Below are 21,627 nucleotides of genomic sequence, written 5' to 3'. Positions count from 1 at the left end.
CTATTTTCTCTTTTATTTATTTATTTTTATTTTTTATTTTTTTCCATTTGATTCCTCTTTATTAGTTCCTGGTAAGGAGACAGTAAAAATAAGCCGCTCTAAAAACTGATTAACTTTATTTACTTTTTCATTTTTGATAATATCTTAATTTTGAAATTTCCCAGAAGTCCTTGTGATTATTTAAATTTTTTCTCATGTACAGTGATAAAATGATTGGTACTTTGTCTCACAGGATCCCCCTTAGGATCTCTTGTAGGGCTGGTTTAGTGGTGACGAATTCCTTCAGTTTTTGTTTGTTTGGGAAGACCTTTATCTCTCCTTCTATTCTAAATGACAGACTTGCTGGATAAACGATTCTCGGCTGCATATTTTTTCTGTTCATCACATTGAAGATCTCCTGCCATTCCTTTCTGGCCTGCCAAGTTTCAGTAGAGAGATCGGTCACGAGTCTTACAGGTCTCCCTTTATATGTTAGAGCACGTTTATCTCTAGCTGCTTTCAGAATTTTCTCTTTATCCTTGTACTTTGCCAGTTTCACTATGATATGTCGTGCAGAAGATCGATTCAAGTTACGTCTGAAGGGACTTCTCTGTGCCTCTTGGATTTCAATGCCTTTTTCCTTCCCCAGATCCGGGAAGTTCTCAGCTATTATTTCTTCAAGTACACCTTCAGCACCTTTCCCTCTCTCTTCCTCCTCTGGAATACCAATTATGCGTATATTATTTCACTTTAGTGCATCACTTAGTTCTCTAATTTTCCCCTCATACTCCTGGATTTTTTTATCTCTCTTTTTCTCAGCTTCTTCTTTTTCCATAATTTTATCTTCTAGTTCACCTATTCTCTCCTCTGCCTCTTCAATCCGAGCCATAGTTGTCTCCATTTTATTTTGCAACTCGTTGATAGCATTTTTTAGCTCCTCCCGGTTGTCCCTTAATCCCTTGATCTCGGTAGCAAGAGATTCTCTGCTGTCCTTTATACTGTTTTCAAGCCCAGCGATTAATTGTATGACTATTATTCTAAATTCACTTTATGTTATATTGTTTAAATCCTTTTTGATCAGTTCATTAGCTGTTGTTATTTCCTGGACGTTTTTCTGAGGGGAATTCTTCCGTTTCGTCATTTTGGATAGTCCCTGGAGTGGTGCGGGACTGAGGGGCACTTCCCCTGTGCTGTCTTGAATAACTTGCGTTGATGGGCAGGGCCGCAGTCAGACCTGATGTCTGCCCCCAGCCCACCGCTGGGGCCACAGTCAGACTGGTGTGTGCCTTCTCTTCCCCTCTCTTAGGGGCGGGATTCACTGTGGGGTGGCGTGGCCCGTCTGGGCTACTTGCACACTGCCAGGCTTGTGGTGCTGGGGATCTGGCGTATTAGCTGGGGTGGGTAGGCAAGGTGCACGGGGGCAGGAGGGGCAGGCTTAGCTCGCTTTTCCTTTCGGAGATCCACTTCGGGAGGGGCCCTGTGGCACCGGGAGGGAGTCAGACCCGCTGGGGGGATGGATCCGCAGAAGCACAGCTTTGGGTGTTTGCGAGGTGCCAGCAAGTTCCCTGGCAGGAACTGGTTCCCTTTGGGATTTTGGCTGGGGGATGGGCGAGGGAGATGGCGCTGGCAAGCGCCTTTGTTCCCCGCCAAGCTGAGCTCTGTCGTCCGGGGCTCAACAACTCTCCCTCCCGTTGTCCTCCAGCCTTCCGTTCTCTGAGCAGAGCTGTTAACTTATAACCTCCCAGATGCTAAGTCCTGCTTGCTGTCGGAACACACTCTGTCTGGCCCCTCCGCTTTTGCAAGCCAGACTCGGGGGCTCTGCTTGGCTGGCGGGCCGCCCCTCCGCCCCGGCTCCCTCCCGCCAGTCCGTGGAGCGTGCACCATCTCTCCGCCCTTCCTACCCTCTTCCGTGGGCCTCTCGTCTGCACTTGGCTCCGGAGACTCCATTCTGCTAGTCTTCTGGTGGTTTTCTGGGTTATTTAGGCAGGTGTAGATGGAATCTAAGTGATCAGCAGGACGCGCGGTGAGCCCAGCGTCCTCCTACGCCGCCATCTTCCAGTGATCTCTATTTTCTCTTTTAGTTTTAGGTGTTTTATACCAGGAGGGGTTTTTCTACATATCCAGCCAGGCAGATTTCCCTGTTAATGTGTCTATTTTAAAGTTATAACAGATGGTATACATTCTTTCTGCCTCTTGTTTTGATCATCCAGTATTGTTTTCAAGACCTCTTTAGGTATGATAGAAAAGTTGATCTAATTTATTCATGTAACAATCATCCTTTGTGTGACTGATACATTTTACTCATTGATGGACCTTTGGGTTGTTTGAAGTTTTTTTGGTATCATAAACAATTCTGCATTGAAATGAGATGTCTGTGCATGGAACAAGATTTTCTCTAGGCTCCCTACACAGCAGGTCATATGATAGATACATCTTTGATTTGATGCTACCACATTGCTCTTCCACTTGGTTATTAGAATTTACATTTGTTTTATTTTATATTTTTAAACTTTATTTACTTTGAGAGAGAGAGAGATCTGGGGAGGGGGTAGAGAGATGGGGGGAGATGGAGAGGGAGAAGGAGAGAGAGAGAGAGAGAGAGAGAGAGAGAGAGAGAGAGAGGAAATCCTAAGCAGGCTCCACACTGCCAGCATGGAGCCTCTTGGAAAAGAGAGAAAGTGGCATTTCATTTTAATTTTTCTGTTAACTAAAGCATTTAAACATCTTTTAAATGCTTATTTGACTATTTAGGTATCCTCTTTTTATTGTCAGTTCATGCATATTCTTTTGCTTATTTTACTGTCGAGTTTTTATCTCTTTTACTCTTTAAAAGAGTTCTACATGTTCTTTAGATACTCTCTTTGTAATACACATTGTTAATATCTTCCAATATGCTCCATTTTACTTTTCACTAGATATACTTGCCTTACATTGTTTCACCAGAATTTATATGCTAGACTTCTCTACTGAGTCTTACTTGGTATGATCAGGTACTTATTGGACATTTTACCTTGATGTCTAGTACTGTCTCTGCATCAGTGTTTTTAAAAGTAGACCATATTGTTTCCTCTGTCAATTTACCTTCTTGTTCATATTCTGAGTCTCAATTATACATATCATTGTTCACTCAGTCTGTGAAACTAGACACCCAAGGGTCATTTTAAAGTCTCTTTCCTTTGTTCTCCATTGCAATCCACATTCAAGTCTTTCCAATTTACTGCCTGAATGTTAAAAAAAAAAAAAAAAAATCTCTCCTTTAATAACCTGAAGAAATGGTACTAAGGTAAGTAATAGATTCTGAGGATATTGTAAAAATGGAATAAGCTAGCCAAAGGTTAAACTTTGGTAACCATACACTGGAAAATAAGGAGAGAGAGAAATTGAGGCAATTATTAAGAATCATTATTGTATAGTAATTGAATACTATTGTTTTGGAATTAAACGGACTACGTTCAACTCACCTTTTGTTGTTTGTTTATGAATAATTTTTGAAACATAAATATGTCAAAATGCTAAATGTACTGTGAAGAAAATTTAGTTTTCGTTGTAAAATTTTTGAGATATTGAAATACTCAGGTCAAGTCATTTTTTCTTCAGGACTTGTCTGTGTAGCACTCACTCAGGATCTCTTTCTACTTATTAATATTCTACTTGCTAATTCACTTAATTCACTGTGAAAGTTCAGACTCTGGGTGGGAAAGAAGAGGAGAGGTGAATTGCAACTGAGCTTTTCGTAGTTTGTGTATGTACATGTGCAGTGGAGATGGTGGGTTGCAATTCCGTTCGACTCTCACTCCCCATGTAGCGTTAGCTCAGGCATCCCCAACTGTGCTGAGACTTCCAAGTCACTCAGCAATATGAAAAACATACACACATGCCTGCAGGTGCATTCATAGGTAATAGTAATAAAAAAGTAGAATTGATTGTATACATGCTTCACCTGTATTTTTCACTCTCTGTTTGAGCTCTGTTTAGGTTTTCAATTATCTGAAGTTTGAGAACATGAGTCTCTAAAAGTATGTGATCCTTTGAATTGAATTTGACTATAGTAAAACTTGCGAATACCTAGTAGAGTTGCTTGTGTACCGGCATGTTTGTTTTCTTAGTTGCTTTAATTGGGATAAAGAAAAGGTACAGTAAAATAATCTTTGAGTTTTAGGTTTTGGGAATGTTTTCTGAGGGGAAGTCTTTTTTAGCTTAAATCATCTGACCTCTAGGAGTTTTATACTGCTAAGGTTTTAATTTATTATAGATTCATTGAGGACTATATGGCAAATATATGTGACTTTTTAGATTGCAAATAGTGTTTTAGCTTTTCCTTTCTTTAGAATTGGCTTCATTATTTGAATCTGTCTGGCAATTGTATTATACATGCTATTTTTCACATTAAATAGCCTTAAGAGTGTTACAAATGTTCCAGTGGATGAAACAAAGATATTAATTTTATAACTTCATGGAGACTCACAGCCTGTGGTTAACTGTCAGATTTGAAAATGACCTAACATTGACATAACAAATAAGAAGTGACAGTTTTTACAATTGTGTTACATTTATCTAATACTCCCCCCAACAGATAATTATTTTACTTTGAGTAAGAAAAGAGAAAGCAGACTGACATTTTTTATCCCCTACCATTTATCAGGTGTTATTTAATCTGTATAATCTCATTTTATAACCAAGGAAATGTACTCACAGGGATTTCAGTATTTTACCCAAGGTCACACAGCCAATTAATAGCTGTTAAGTAGACCTACTATCTTTTCTCTTTTGATAACAACAAAAATTCCACGTAGTTAGAAATTGTAAAGTTTATTTAAATTTTTGAATAATTATAAAAATAAGTTCAGTAAAATATACAAAGTGCAGTGCTCTGGAAAAATGTAACTCATTTTTTTCTTATTTTATTCTTAGGAAATACAATCTTTCTTATGTCCATTAGAGAATTAAAGCATTGACCATCTTGAACTTCCTTCAGATATTAGCCAGCTGGCATGTTTTCCTAGCAAAACATTTTCTGATTTGACCACAAGCTCTCTGAATCAGTTGTTACTGGTTTGAATAATAGAATATGCTGTCATGGTGGGCACCTGATCACGAAAACTGATATCTGGAGTACATTTTTATTTGGATTTAAAATGTTTTTACAGTCCCAGTATAAACACTGTTAATCTAGTCAAAACCTTTTCTCACAAGATCAAGAGTTTGCATACTTGAACTAGGCATAGTCCACAGAATGAGAGTAAATTGTACATTTACATTAGGCATACGTTTAATTTATTTTTAATGTGAGGAATGCCATACCAAAATAGTTTTGGAATTTTTGAGATAAGACAATTTAGTTTTGAAACTCTAAATAACTGGATTTATTTAACTTAGATACATTTGGAAATTTTATTGTGTAATTTTTACGGGATTGGGAAGTGAGGTGTACAATTTTAGATTCAATGCTGAGAAATTACAAATCTGACTTACATTTGGGTTATGGATTCAAGGTTTGAGAGTTACTTTTTTTTTTTTTTGGTTTTTCATTGAATTAATTTCATGAAATATAATTAATTTTTATAATTTTGGTATAACAGGTCCCTCCAAGGATAGTAAGGGTAATTTCCTTAGTTGTTTCCATACAGATGAGTAAAAAGTTAATTATTTTAAGGCAGTTTGGACATATTGTCTTCAATTTGGATAGTAACTAGACAATGTGGCTCATTTTTATAAAAGAAATATAGATTTGAAAGAAATATAGATTTAATAGAAAGTACTTTATTATTTGGGCCTATTTGATTCTCATTAGTCTTCTTCTTAGGCTAAAGATGATGTTACAATTTTAGTTCCAGTGAATTACAGTTTTATTTGTATATCCACCCATCTTTCAGTACAATTAATGGAAAGATCTTGGTGTTATCAGAAACTACTAACCTATTAAGGGTACTTAACTGTGAAAGGAGCAACGCAATACATTTCACAAAATCACGTATGGATATTTAAAAATATTTGTTATTCATGTTGCTTTGGAAAGGAGTAGTTAGAATTTTTTACTGAATTAGGGCTGGCATATTTTGGAGGGCACCATTACTAATATCTGAGATTAATATTAAGTGGGAGCAGAATGCAATCAATTAAAAAAAAACAAACCTTCAGCTACTGGCATAATATATCATGTTGATATTGAAGAAGAGAAAAAGGACAATTTTGCCTGATTAGGAGCATCCAACAACTTATAGAAAGAAACCTTGGCTTTTTAGAACTTGTTTGTTTATAGTTTAGTGTGTCCATGAGCAGGGAAGAATCAAAATTCTCTGACCCAAGGTTTTTTAGCACTGATATTTTGTCTTCCCTGGAATAGTAGTGAAAAAACCAAACCAAACCATGATTTTTAAAAATTTAGTTTTTATGATCATGTTTTAAGACTAACAGTTGGAATAGTGCGGTATGTGGTAATTCACCATGGCATTGACAGTTTTGAATAAGAGATTAAAAATACATTAGCTGAAAGAGCTGAAAGAAACTAAGTATTAATGGAATGAAATGTTTTCCCAGTCGGTAGTACTTAAGTACAGATCTCTGCCCACCCATCCCCCGACTTTGGGTAGGAGAAATTCAGTGAAGAATAACTGTATATTTGCCAATTGTGTCATGCACAAACTTGCCATAGTAGTTTATATTTTTATAAAACCATCAAAATCTTTTTCTTTCATATCTGGTTTTAAAATTATTCCATAGTTAATTTGGATATTCTCTTCAAATCCACAACAATTCAGTGTAGACTTACATAACAAAATTCAATTTGTGCTTCCTACCTCAATTATAACTTAATGAATATTCTGGCACCCAACTTTATTTTTTTATTTTTGGCATTGTCTCTTTCAGCACAATGGAGAATTTACAGTTCCTCTCAGTGATGTCTTATTGACCTGGAAATTCTTCCTACATGAGAAGTTGAACTTACCAGTTGAAAATATGGAAGTGATTGACCATTATGAGGACATTAGGAGGACTTACGATGATTTCTTAAAGAATAGTAATATGTTAGATCTGATTGATGTTTATAAAAAATGTAGTGTTTTGATTTCTAAGTGTGAAAATAATGCCAACATATCCCCTGTAAGTATTTTTTAAAATCTGTCTTAAATGAAAAGTTGGCTAGATTTATTTTTATTTTAAATTATGTTATCAGCATTTATGGTAACTTGATAATGCTTTTGCTTTTCAGATCATGTTAGAAAATGGAAAATTTAGCTACCTGAAAGCTAGTTATTACTGGAAACAAATATTTTGGTGGTAAATTTTGCTGAAATTCTGTTGTTATTTGGTTGAAATATAAGAACAGCTTTTTACTAGATCAAAAAATTTTAACAAAGTTATCAGTCCCAAATGTGTGATTTCTTTTTGAATTCATTTCAAGGATTGCTTTTCTATTTACTCACTTGGTTTAATGTGCATCTGTTCATTTTGGCATATGTTGTATAAATGCTATGACTCTTTCTATGGATTAATAATATTATTTTAATTAGATGGGATATCATTTTGTGAGGATAGTATAATGCAATAAACATGAAGTAATACACTATTCCTTTTTTTTTAAACATATACACATATTCATTGCTTTATTTTTTTATTGAATATAAATTTTAAAATTAATGGAATGTTATCCTTTGCAGTTTGGTTTTATCTACATTAGAATTGGTATCTGGTTTGTTTTAAAATGTTGAAATATATTTCTTTATCTTAACATTTACTGGGTACCAATAAAGTAGTAATTAAATAGTGGTAATAACTAAATAATTGTAGATTTAGTATATTTTCTAAGCTGTTAAAATATTTTATAAATATTTCTGTCTGATACTTGGGAATGGTGTTTTGGCTGCTTGTAATTAGAAACCTCTGCAATAGCAGTGGTTTAACAAAATGGAAGTGTATTTCACTCTTTTATAAAAGGTATCTAAAGGTAAGAATCTGGGACTGATGTGATAGCTCTGTGATTATCAGATACCTAGGACTTTTCTGTCATTCTGCTCTTCCATCTTAGTTCCTACCCTCTGCCTTCAAGGTCCTTTGTGACAGCTGTTAGAGCTCCAGATCCCGTACTGGCATTCCTTGCATCAAGAAGTGGTAAGGGAGCACAGTATTCTCCTTTCCTTTTAAAGAGACATAGCTCTTTTGCTTCCGTGTCCTTGTCCAGAGCCTAGTCACATGGCCACACCAAGATGTTAGGGAAAATGTAGTCTTTTTTTCCTGCATAACATGCCAGAATAAAAACAAACTCTCTGTTACTGAGAAAGAAGGGGAGAGTGGACATTGGCAGGCAGTTTGCTGTCTTGGCCTCCCTGGGCTATAATGGAACCCTTTGTCCTGTTGTAACTTTCTAAGATGCACATGCATATGTGTACATGCATACCCACACATACACACCCTTACTATGGTGAAGATATTGTGAGGGAAGATAGTTTGTTTTTGTTTTTTTTTTCCTCCTTACCTATATTTTATTTGCTTGTAGAGATGATTTTTGACTACTTTTCACATAGTTAATTTAGAGGCTGATCAAACATAGTGTTGGAACAACAAAGAAAATCTTCTGATAAGCCAATGAGAATATAATCTGCCTGAGGTTTTTGGGCACATTGTTTTCATCTTATCCTTTGCCCCTGTTTAAATCTTCTAATAAGCCTCTTCATTTAAGTGAATCACCTGTAGTTTGAGATATATAAGTCTACATTGGAGGGAGTTCTGTGTCTCCAGATATCAACATGTTCTTCTGCAGGACATCAGGAGTGGAGTGCAAGCTGCCAAGATGATAGTATGTGAAGTTGAAAATTTTCTGCATTTAAAATGAAAGATTTGATCTCTGATACTTGTTTAGGAAAATTTCCAAAGAGGAAAAAGTGAGCAGGCAAACATATCCCTAGATTGGTTCCTCAAAAATGCACTAAATATAACCCTAATTTATGCTAAAAGTGCCTTTAAAGATACATATGCTTATGTGTCTTCTTTGTTTTTTGTTTATTGTAACCTAAAGAAGGCAGTAATTATGAGGAACTTAGATAAAGGTAAGACAGGGAAGTTCTGGGAACCTTATAACTTGAACAATGCCCCTTTCCTCTGTATTTCGTACATTATAATTCCTCTCCTGGGGAACATGGATGCAGGACCTGTGGATATCTGGAGCATACAAGGCCTTGGATTCTAACTAGAGTTTAAGAAGAGACAATTGGTACAGAGTTTGTTTTCTCATGAATTAAGCAATTATCTGGGGGAAATCAGAGCCCTGGGCTGAAGAGAAGAAATGGTAGCTCTTGAGAAGAGCTTAGCAGCCCTCAGAAATCTGGGGACCTTCTGGGGAAGGTTAACAAACGCTCTCTGTGAGTGTGCCAGGATTCTCTGTCTCTGAGGAAGCCAAAACGTAGCTGAATGGATGGGTGTACTGTTGGTGATCCTTGAGAGACCACAAGAAGACTCTCCCTTGGCCTCAGCAGGTGACTGGCATCCTGTTTATTTCTCCACTGCTGCTTCATGAAGAGTAGAGACTATTTCAACTTCCGTTACTTGTAAAATTATCAACACTTGAAGTACCTCAGCATTCAAGGCTGAGCCCCAAAAAGCCAATGAGAAAAGCAATAGCCACCTAAGGAGTCCTAGCAGTTACAGAAAGATGAGTTATCTGAGAACACACATGCTCAACAGAATAGAACTGCTAGTGGAGAGTGACAACTTGAATCCATAAAAATAGTAAGTACTCAAGGAAATTCAAGGATAAACCTAAACGTGAGACTTTGTAGATGAAAAAAAAGAAGAAAGTTTTCCCAATGCAACAGATGAACTCAGACACAAATTATTGTCCTGAAATAAATATTTAAAGTGCAGAGAGAAAAATCTGAAGTTCAAGAAATCGTGAAGGAAAAGTTAAGAAACTTGGAGGTTAGATGGAGAGGATTTAACATACAAATGATAGGAGTTCCAGAAGGAGATAAAAGAACAGATGCAGAAGAGGCCATGATTAAGTAAAATATTTCTTGAAACTACATCTATTATAATAAATATTTCTTTGATTCTGCTAGTTAAGGGTGTTTATGAGGTTCCAGCCTGTAATCAAGAGAAAAGACACATACTTACACATGTCCTGGTAAAATTCCTGGACTCTTTAAGGGTAAAGATAAATATTATAAGTTTCCTAGTGGAGAGAACAAGTTATTTCAAAAGAACAAAAATTAAATAACATGTCTTGATCCTCAACAAGGTATCCCTTACTAGCTAAGATAAAGGAAGGACTTGTGAGGCTATGGAAAAATTTAAAGAATATTGTCTTCATACTTCAAGTGAAGATTTTGCCTTTTCAAAGACCGTAATAATTAAACAGATGAATGGGAGCAGATACGTATCTAGAGGAAGATGGTAGTGAGCAACAAAACTTGGCGTGTGTATGATAAGGATGGACTGGGGATATGTGTGCTGAAATGGAAGGCTGACACTAAGGGAGATTCTGATATTAGTTTAGAATTAAAATGGCTAAATGTTGTAGTTTGTTGGGAATAAGCAGGCATTACCACTTTTAAATGACAGTAGAGAAATGGGTCTGATTTGAGTACCAGAAAGTGAAGGTAATCATTAATGGAATGGAAAAATATGGTTAATAAGAGGATAAAAGTAGAATGAATAACAACTTACCTACAAAGTAAAGGTATAAATCAATAAAATTAATAGTGTATCACAGAAAATACATTGTGATTTTTCTGCTTACTTCAGAAAGCTTTATGCCATATTATCTAGAGTCCTTGTCAAAGTTTCAAGTTTAGGAACCCTTTTGCACACTTAAAAATTAATTAGGGGGTGCCTGGGTGGCTCGGTTGGTTTGATCTCTGTGCTGATGGCTCAGAGCCTGGAGTCTGCTTCAGATTCTGGGTCTTCCTCTCTCTCTGCCCGTTCCCTGCTCGTCCTCTGCCTGTCTGTCTCTCAAAAATGAATAAACATTAAAAAAATAATATTAAAATTAAAAAATAATTAAGACTACAAGGAGATTTTGTTTATATGAGTTTTATCTGTTAATATTTATCAAAGATTAAAATTGAGATATGTTCAAAGTATCAGTAATTAAGATATTGATAATAAACCTATTACCTGTTTATGTGAATAGTGTTATGAATAAATTTTTTAGGAATAAAACATTGTGAGAATGTTTTACATATTTTGTATTTATTACTTTTTACATTTTTAGTAAATATCCTTAATGTCATGTATGATAGAAAATAGCTGTTTCTCATGTCTACTTCTGTCTGGTATGTTGTTTTGATTGAAGTATATCAAGAAAATTCAGATTCACATTGATACATAGTTGAAAAAGGGTGAACTTCCTGGGTCTCCTGAGTGGGTCTTAAGGACCTCAGGAGTCCATGGACCCTCCTCACTGAACTGATCTAGAATATTGTACTTTACATGTCATTAAACATGAATATGGCTTTATTTTTTAAAGTTCATTTCTTTTGAGAGAGAGACCATGTGCAGAAGGCCAGAGAGAGAGAGAGACAGAGAGACAGAGACAGAGAATTCCAAGCAGGCTCTGCACTGTCAGTGCGAGGAGCCCATTGTGGGGCTTGAACTCATGAACCTGTGAGATCATGACTTGTGCTGAAATCAAGAGTCAGACACAACCGACTGAGCCACCTAGGCACCCCAACATGAACGTAGTTTAAACCAGAGGGTAATATTATCCGATTCAAGAAAATAACATTGTATTTATGGAAGAATAAACCTTTGCTTTTAACATCTCTCCTGAAAACATAAGAACCACAAGTGTGAGGACTACTTCTATTCAAGATTTTTTAAATAGTAAATTCTTTTTAAAAAGACAAACCAAGAAACAAACTTAACTGTGGGAGACAAACTGATGCTTACCAGAGGGGAGGTGGGTGGGAGATGGGTGAAATAAGTGATAGAGAATAAGGAGTGCAGGCGAGATGCACATCGGGTGATGAATGGAAGTGTTGAATCACTATATTGTACACCTGAAACTAATATAACACTGTATGTTAACTGTACTGGAATTACAATAAAAATGAAAAAAAAAAAAAGTAATCGTCAAATTCTCCCAAAACAATTTTTCTGTTTAAAGACAATGAACCTGAATTATTTCATAAGATTAATTTTTTAAATATTGAAAAGTTGCACTGTATGTTGTCACTGGTCATTAAAAGTTTCTGGCTAGCTAATATTTAGAAAATGGGTATCCAGGGCTACCTGGGTGGCTCAGTCGGTTGAGTGTCCAACGTCAGCTCAGGTCATTTTCTCCCAGTCTGAGTTGGAGCCCCATGTCGGGCTCTGTGCTGATGGCTTGGAGCCTGTAGCCTGCTTCAGATTCTGTGTCTCCCTTTCTCTCTGCCACTCCCCAGCTGGTGTTCTGTCTCAAAAAAAAAAAAAAGAAAAAGAAAGAAAATAGGTATCTAAGTTGCCCTTTGTAGCAAAGGAGTAAAAGTCAAAACTTAAAAAATAAATAAATAAATAAATTTTTTTTTTTAGTGAGCTTGAATTTTGAAATTCAAGTTATGAACAACAAATCCCACTTTGCCTTTTAAGAAGTATGTATTGGGGAGTTATTTTAGTTATAATTTTGCAATGGCTGAGAGGAAAGTGGTTTGCAATCTCTTTAGGCTTTGTTAATTCAGTTTATACCTTCCCTCCAAGTTTACTCATCAGGTATGAGGTGTGTGAATACCTACATAATCTTCGCTTAGAACAAATAATAGGGAGATGTTGAGTACCATGGCACAGTGAAAGCAAATAACCATATTTTTTTTCATTGAAATTCTTACTTTGAAATATGCTGTTAGGACACTAGGTTTACTTTTGTATAATCCCAAAATGAAGCATTTATTGTGTGCCTTAGGTAAGCATTTTGTCTTTAATTTTCTTCTATAAAAATTAAAGGCTCAGATTAAATTTCCAAGGTTATCTTTTAACTCTAAACTTGTGAACTCTATGAGTACAGCCATTGGAAACAAGCATTTTGTTAGAGAGTTTAATTCCATGTATACTTACTGCCAACAAAGATCAGGTAATAATACTGTATGCTGGGATATTAGTGACACTATGTAGAGCTCAATGTGAAGTATTTTTTATAGTTGGAAAAGCAGTTTATTATTAGCAACCTCCTGTGTTTCTACAGAGTCAACTACGGGATTTTCTGCTTGGGAGACAGTATGCAGTAGCTGATGAAACTGATCTTTATGTACCGACATCACCAATGAGTAAACACAACCAGGATAATGAAAAGGTACTGATAAATTGTGAGTAAATTAAAAAGCAGGATATGATCCTCTTCAAATCACTATGAATGTGATTGTATGTTATTTTTTTAATCAAAAATGTTCTTTAATTTGCTTAAATAAAGCTGTATTTGCAAAGAGTAATACGTTAGAGACTGGCAAGAGCATAGCAGTCAGTTTCTTCCTGGTTTCCGGCCAGGATCACAGGCACTGTGCAAAAATAGGTTATCATTCTAAGTATCTGAAAAGTAGTTGGAAGATCTAGGTTGCCAGAGTTCTTTGAATCTTTGTATTTGGTAAATTTCACAATTATGGTTTTAAATGAGTGATTCTTGGGAGGATGTACAATGGAAAAATCTGTTCTGTCCCTTTTGCAGAATAACTGATGCATCACAAATCGTGATAATAGAGTTTGTTGTACAAACAAACCACAGTGAAGAAACCACATGTTTGGTCTAATATAATTTACCTTTAGCTAAATACTATGCTAGGTACCTAATTGAATATAGTATCCCCTTACTAACCATGGGAGTTATGTTTATGAAAGTACCTATGGTAAATAAAATCACCATTGACAAGATAAAAATTTAGAAGTATTGGAAAAAGCAGTAAAATTACATTCAACATATCTAAATCCATCTTCTTCAAGTTAATATATTTGATGAATCACCTTCTCCGTTTTTTAGGAAACATTGCTAAAGCAGATTCTCCCATAAGTCCCATGTGATACAGATAGTCTTTAAGAAATATATTGACTGGGGCACCTGGGTGACTCAGTCAATTGAGTGTCCAACTTCGACTTAGGTCATGATCTTGTGGTAAGTTCAAGCCCTGCATCAGGCTCTCTGCTGTCAGTGCAGAGATTGCTTCAGATCCTCTGTCTCCCTCTCTCTCTGACCGCCCTGTCAAAAAAAATAAATAAATAAAACATTAAAAAAAAAAAAATACGTTTATCACTGCCCTCAAGTAAATACCTGTATACCTACTTCCTAGATTTACTAAGGTTCTTTATATTTGCATTTAATATTTTTTCTGGCTTATTTGAAAGTTGTTTCTGGCATCATGACCCTTAATACCTAAAATTCTTTAGCATATTATTTCCTGAAAATAAAGGCATAACTATAATATCATTATCATCTGTAAGAAAACTTAAGTATTCCCTATTATCACTTACTGTCTTCCCAATTCCGATTTCTCCATTTGTCCCCCAAATGGTTTTATAGCTCTTTTAATCTAGAATTCCCCTCCGTTTTTATGTTTTGTTTTGTTTTTGTTTTTGTTTTTTTGTTTATCTGATAAATTTCTCCTGGTATTACTTATCTTGTTCTTCTATTGCCAGTAAACTGGAGGTTTCAGCTAAAAGCTTGCTTAGATTGAGGTTTAACATTTCATAGTACATGCTTCTTAACTGATGGTAAGTATCACATCAGGAGACACAGTTTCAAGTTGTCCCAAATTGCCAGATCTGTCTAGAAAAAAGATGTAGTTTTTCCTTTGCTATCAGCAGAGATCTATGGGGTAACACTATGTAAATAACCTGTTTCCCAACAATCTTTTGCACATGCATTGATGATCCTTGTCTGACTCTGTTATTTCTTTAGTGTTTGCAGAACGGCAAATCTCTAACCCTGTCATGTCTTTACATTGATTAGCTGCCATTTTTCAGTAAAGAAGAACTTATCTTATCAATTGAGATGAAGTATATAGTTCCCTAAAAAAGGCAGGGTCACTACTTAATTCTTTCTATTTCATTACCAGCTTAGGAGTTGGGATAATAGTTATTTAAGATGCAAATTTGATTTTTTCTATTTATCTTTCTCCTTTTTTATGTATTTATTACCTATGTACTCATGACTTTTTATTTATTCAGAGTTTTAAAATCAATTACAGTCATTAATCCTTGATTCTAAAATGGTAGATTCCCTTCATGCTGGCTTCTGTGTCTTTTTTTTTGTTTACATGCCCTATTAGACTTCTGAGCACTTACTTTTTTTTTTCTGGTACAAGAAAATATTCCAAGCCCATCTTTGAATGTTTTCTTCCCAGACATGATTTTATTTAGTGATTCGTAACTATTTTCTCTTGCTTGAAATTAATTTTTCACTTACATTGTTTTTCCCTCCTGTCCCAAATATTGATAAAATGTTTACCAAATACCTGGTCTTTTCTCATTGGTTCTTAAAGAGTACATTCATATACATCAAGAGACTAGATCACTTACAGATCTCTTTAATTTATGTTACAGGCTCTACAGGGAAAAAACAGTAATTGTTATTGTGCCTTTTAATGAATAGAAATGAACTAGTTTGTGTAAAACACCTACGTGTTTATAATTTTGGCTTACATATATAAAATGTTATATCTTAAAGGGATATTCATGAAAAAAGATCATAGTATATAGAAACTGATGAGTCTTCACTGCAAGCATATAGTTTTCTCATTTAAAAATACCATGATAGTGGCGCCTGGGTGGCTCAGTCAGTTGAGTATCCGACTTTGGTTCATGTCATGATCTCGCAGTCCATGAGTTCAAGCCCTGCCTCAGGCTCTGTGCTGATAGCTCAGAGCCTGGAGCCTGCTTCGGATTCTGTGTCTCCCTCTCTCTCTGCCCCTTCCTTACTTGCACTCTGTCTCTCTCTCTCAAAAATAAATAAACATTAAAAAAAATTTAAAAATACAACGATTGTTTCATTGGGTTAATCCTCTACTTTTATCTTTTGCCTCCTTGGATTGTTTTCCGAGAGTATTCTATCTAGTAGTTAGCTGATAGATTAGATTTTATGAGGACTATTAAAGTCACAGCCATCCTCTTAGCCATTTTGCATTTTACTTGCAGACTTCTAATTTTTCTTTTTGCAAAGTATTTTTGGAAGGCAATATATTTCTATTAAAATTCTAATGGGACTTTTTTTGGGCTGAAGTCTTGCAAAGATATATTTTGATCACAAAATGTACCTTAACTAATGCCACGCCAGAGTCATTAAGTAGATGAATGGCATGAATTTGAGAAAAAATATTTTTGTTTCCTTATTTTATTTTATTTCATTTTTCCTAAGGTACTAAACTGCACTAGAAATTCTGAAGCAAGGAAGGGAAAAATGGAATAAAGGCCCAAAAAGAAAACCCTCAGTTAAATAAAAAATTCTACCAGTATATTAGTTCTAGTTCAACTTTTTGTTGTTGTTGTTATATATAAGAATTTATGTATTGGCAAAGAAAGTAAAAAATACCTGTATAAATTGTTAATCTCAATCTAGCAAAAGTAACTTCCAAATTGAGGTTGAATATCTGCATTTCAGTAATAATTAAGGGATAGGAAAAGAAGCTTGGACTTGCCAGAAAGCTTAAGTAAGATTGTTCAACTTCTAAACAAACATTGCAAATACTTTGTGGTATGGATTGAATCGGTTTATTAAACAAATAAACAGAACATTATCTTTATTTTTGGTATCTTGGTAAAAGCTTCAATCTTGTGGATTTTTTCAATTTAGGCCCTTGCTTCTGGACATCATAACTGTATTTATGTGGAATGCTTTTCCAGAGAGCCTCTTTAAAACACACTTGCAAATACAAGAGCAGGGAAACCATAACTGCCATGTTATATGACCATAATGATAGGGATAGATTTCCAATTGTAGCCATGAGTTAAAAGAAACACTCTAACTGTGAGGACTCCAAAATGTTTTTCCCTGATGTTTGCCTAGCATCACAGATCAGCAGGGCAGAATTTGCTAGCCTTAAAGAGCAAGTTGTAGATGTGGTTTGTACCCAATAAGGATCAAATCTATACATATTGTTATATCCTCATTATTTTTGAACAGTAGAGGCACAGTGAGACAGGGATTGAATGAAATTAAATCTAGAAAGAGTAAAACAGTTTCTGATTACAGTGTGAATGTCACTTTTTCTCTGCTTTAATTTTTGACGAATGTGTTAGTCTTTTGAAATGTGAAGAGATAAGATAGAGGAGATTCATATGTTTTAGACAGACTATTCCACTGTGAAATTAAAATGGAAACTTTTGTATTATAGATTCACATGAAGTATTATGATTTACACTGAAAATAAAAATAAAAGGACACTTGAAATATAAGCAGAAAACCATGTTGTGCCTTATGTTATAAAATTTTAGGATGGATCTGAAAGATGATTTTATCTTAAAGTTGTACCTTAGAGTGATTTTCTTTTTAAGGCAATGTAATAAAAATACATGAGTGCTTATTCGATCTCAAGTAAGATTTTATCAGTAGTTTTCATTTTGTAATATCTAAAAGGGCCACATACATGTATTAAGTTTTTTTTTCCATTTATCATTGAACAAAAACTAATTGAGAACCTATTAATAAAATGGACTGATTACCTGCTATAATGCCAGTCATTCTTTAAGGCCCTAAGGATATATCATTTGCTGTCCTGGAACTCATGAAGTAGTAGAAAGATTAAGAAAACACACAATGTCAGAAAACGTTAAGGTCTATCAGGGAATTATAATTGGCTGATATGCAGAAATATTACAGGGTGGTAAGAAAGGGAGTACATGAATTGCTCTTTATATGGGAAATCAGGGAGCCTCTCTGCAAAGGTAACATTTGTCTAATATTTTTAATATTTAAGAAAAGAGTTTCATAGTGTTAATATTCAAACTTTATTTAAAAAATCAATTTTGCTTAAATTTTGAGTCCATATTTAAGGTAATTTTTTCCTGTCCAATAAAGTTTTTTTAAAGTATTTTTTAAAGTTTATTTATTTAATTTGAGAGAAAGAGAGTGAGCAGGGGAGGGGCAGAAAGAGAGGGAGAGAGAGAATCCCAAGCAGGCTCTGTGCTGACCCACTGTGAGATCATGACCTGAGCTGAAATGAAGAGTCAGTTGCTTAACTGACTGAACCAGTCAGGCACCCTCAATAAAGTTTTTTTAAATTGACCCTGACTGCCTACCATGTTTCAAAAATTGTTTTTCATATGATATTTAAATAATCCAAAAGCATGTTACCTTTAAAAGTGTTTTTAATATGTATATGAACTTGAGAGACTCTCTTAGTAATTGTCTATGACACTTCTTATTGATTTGTAATTTTTATTCGTACCTTTTAAAGCTTTCTTTTATGCTTCCTAATTTAAAATATGATTAAACAGAATATGGAGAAATTTTAATTTTAATTTTAATTCAGAAAGTATTGGGGCATCTGGGTGGCTCAGTTAGTTGGGGATCCGACTTTGGCTCAGGTCATGATTTCATGGTTCGTGAGTTCAAGTCCCGTGTTGTGCTGTGTGCTGACAGCTCAGAGCCTGGAGCCTGCTTCGGATTCTTTGTCTCCCTCTCTCTCTCTGCCCCTCCCCCACTCATGCTGTCTGTCTGTGTGTCTGTCTGTCTGTCTCTCTCAAAAATAAACATTAAAAACAAAAAGATTTAATTCAGAAAGTATTTTCTTAGTTACAGATGATAAATTATGGGATCTTTAGCTATGTTGTCAGTCTCTGAAGGGTTTAATGAATTTCATGTTTTGAGAGGGAATTGAGTTTAGAATTCGTGGAGTCCATTTTTCTAAGGGTATAGGCAAGGAGAAGATTTCAGGTAAATAGTGTGGGAGCAACATTTAAGAATTAGTTACAAACAAGATTCCAGAGCAAGAAGATGGGGTGGAAGCAGTTGAGAGGGTGATAAGAATTCCATAAAACTAATTTAATTTTGATGAAATCCAATTTATCGGTTTTTTTCTATTATAGATTATGCTTTTGGTGTCATGTCTAATAACTGCCTAATCCAAGTTACAAAGATTTTCTTTTATGTTTTCTTCTAAAACTTTTACAGTTTTATATTGTACATTTATACCTGTGATCTGCTTTGAGTTAATTTTTACAAAAGGTGTGAGGTTTAGGTGGGGTTCATTTGTTTTGCATATGAATGATCAATTGCTTCTACACCAGTTATTGAAAAGGCTGTCCTTTCTCTATGATTTCTTTTGCACCTATGTCAAAAATCAAATGGCCATATGTATGTTAGGTCTATTTGTGGACGTGGTTCTGTTTCATTCATAAATACTATGTTATCTTATATTGTAATTGTATAGTAATATTTAAGATAATTTCTCAGCATATTTAATATGTTGTTCCAGTGTCTTTGGCTTATTTTTTGATGGTCTATTAATCTTGTCATCATTCCCTAGTACGTAATGTGTCATTTTGCCCTGGTTACTTTTGAGATTTTTTTCTCATCTTTGGCTGTCAAAGTTTGATTATAATATGGGAGTGATTTTTTGTTTTTCCTACTTGAGTAGCCACTTACATCTATAAATTAATGTTTTGTACCAAATTTGGCGTGCTTTTGGCCATAATTTCAAGTATTTTTTTTCCTGCTTCTTTCACTCTTCTGTAGGGATTCTAAGTATTTATATATTGATTTAATTAAATTATCCCACAGTGTTCGTTGGTTCTTTTTTCTTTTTTTTTCTTCCTTTGTTTTTCAGATTTGGTAATTTCTATTTATATTTGTAAGTTGACTGATACTTTCTTCCACTTTCTCCAAGTTGTTATTGAGCCCACTTGGCAAATTTTGTTTTTGTTATTGTACTTTTCATTTCTAGAATTTACTTTTTTTATAGTGTCCACTTTTCTGTTGTCATTTCCTCTGTTAATTCATTGATAACATTTTTTAAATTCATTGAACATATTTCATTTGAATTCTTTGAATGTATTTATAGCAAACACCTTGATGTTTTGTCTGCTAAATCTAACATCTAGGTCTACTTGGTGATAATTTCTATTGATTGCTTTTTATACTAAGAAGGGGTAACACTTTCTCTTTTTCTTTTTAAAATTTTTTAATTTAATTAATTAATTTTTTAAAATGTATTTATTTATTTTTGAGAGACAGAGAGAAACAGAGCACGAGCAGGGGAAGAGCAGAGAGAGAGGGAGACACAGAATTCGAAGTCAGGCTGCAGGCTCTAAGCTGTCACCACAGAGCCCAATGGGGCACTTGAGCTCAAAAACCGTGAGATCATGATCTGAGCTGAAGTCGGATGCTTAACCAACTGAGCCACCCAGGCGCCCCCCCCCCCCTTTTTTTTTAAACTGTCTAGTAATTTGTGAATGAAAACTGGACATTACAGATAATATTCTATAGTGACGCTGGGTTATATCATGTTCTTCTGAGGACAGTTGAGTTTTTGTTCTAGTAGGCAATTTACTTGCCTGGATTTCAACTTCATATTTTGTTTCCTCAGTATGCACCTTTTTGGATATCTATTATTATGGCTTCCCTTTGCTGTTTTTTTGGGTTGGCTTTTGTAGATCTTTCTTCTGCCTGCCAAATTTGGCAGTCAGGCACAGTTTGGGGGAAGTATGGAGCTTATTCTCTCCATAGATTCCTTTTCCTAGGGTTTTTCCTGAATTTTCCAGTTCTGATAAGCTTTGGCTGTGTACATTTAACACTTCAAGCCTGTACACCTTCAGCTTTCTGCCACTTAAGCTATACACAGTTGAGGAATGCACTCAGTTTAGCAAACCTTCCAATGCATAGCTCTAGTTCCTCATAGCTCAGTCTTTCTTGAATATATTTTTTGAATATGTTTCTTTCTCATTTTGACTTGCATTTTTGATGGGCCTCCTGGAGTCTCCCCCATGCTTGTGTGGTTTCCCAGTCAGCTAGGGATTTTGACTCTTTATGCTCTCAATTTTTCCAAGATTTTCCCCTTTAAATTTCTAGCTGCTTTCCCAGCCCTGGATTCTAAGGACACCTTTATAGTCACTTCTACCTTCTGCAGCCACCATAGTCATGATTTTTGGGCCAGTAATCCACGAACTTAATTCATACCCTTCTTATTGCAGTTCCATTAAAATTAAATATTCTTCCAGCTTCTGTCTACCCTCTGGACACTTCTCAGTGTCTTTAAATAGTATTTAAAATTTCTTCCCATTTTATGTTTGTTATCTGTGAGGTTCACATGATCACTCACTTCAGTACTACAGGAAGTTGAGGGCCTTGAACAACCACAGGCTTGCTATTCTTACCCTTCTTGTTGCAGTTCTTTTAAAATCAAGTTCTCCTCCAGCTTGTGTCTGCTTTTTGGATCCTTTCTAGGGTCTTTTATTTATTTATTTTTATTAAAAAATTTTTTTTAATGTTTATTCTTGAGAGAGACAGAGCAAGAGCGAGGGAGGGCAGAGAGAGAGAGAGAGGGCAGAGAGAGAGAGAGAGAGAGAGCGAGAGAGAGGGGGAGACAGAATCTGAAGCTGGCTGCAGGCTGTGAGCTGTCTGCACAGAGTCTGACGCAGGGCTTGAACTCACAAACCATGAGATCATGACCTGAGCCAAAGTTGGACACTTAACCGACTGAGCCACCCAGGCGTCCCTCCGGTGTCTTTATGTATTTATGTTTTTAAAAATTTACCTAGTAA

The 21,627-nt window shown here is 35.3% G+C and overlaps 1 protein-coding gene across 1 annotated transcript in view; it reads left to right on the top strand.

The window, feature by feature from the left end:
* The window catches only part of PARPBP (PARP1 binding protein), a 61,031-nt gene that overhangs the window by 7,192 nt on the left and 32,212 nt on the right, over positions 1-21,627 (top strand). Inside the window, exons 3-4 of the mRNA XM_019446604.2 lie at positions 6,847-7,080; positions 13,130-13,237. Of these exons, the coding sequence (XP_019302149.1) occupies positions 6,847-7,080; positions 13,130-13,237 (342 nt within the window). The remainder of the gene's footprint in view (positions 1-6,846; positions 7,081-13,129; positions 13,238-21,627) is intronic.

This window comes from Panthera pardus, unplaced genomic scaffold (genome assembly GCF_024362965.1).
Source record: "Panthera pardus isolate Hobbes unplaced genomic scaffold, ASM2436296v1 HiC_scaffold_6, whole genome shotgun sequence".
Classification (NCBI taxonomy): domain Eukaryota; kingdom Metazoa; phylum Chordata; class Mammalia; order Carnivora; family Felidae; genus Panthera; species Panthera pardus.
This window is presented reverse-complemented; position numbering and strand designations above follow the sequence as displayed.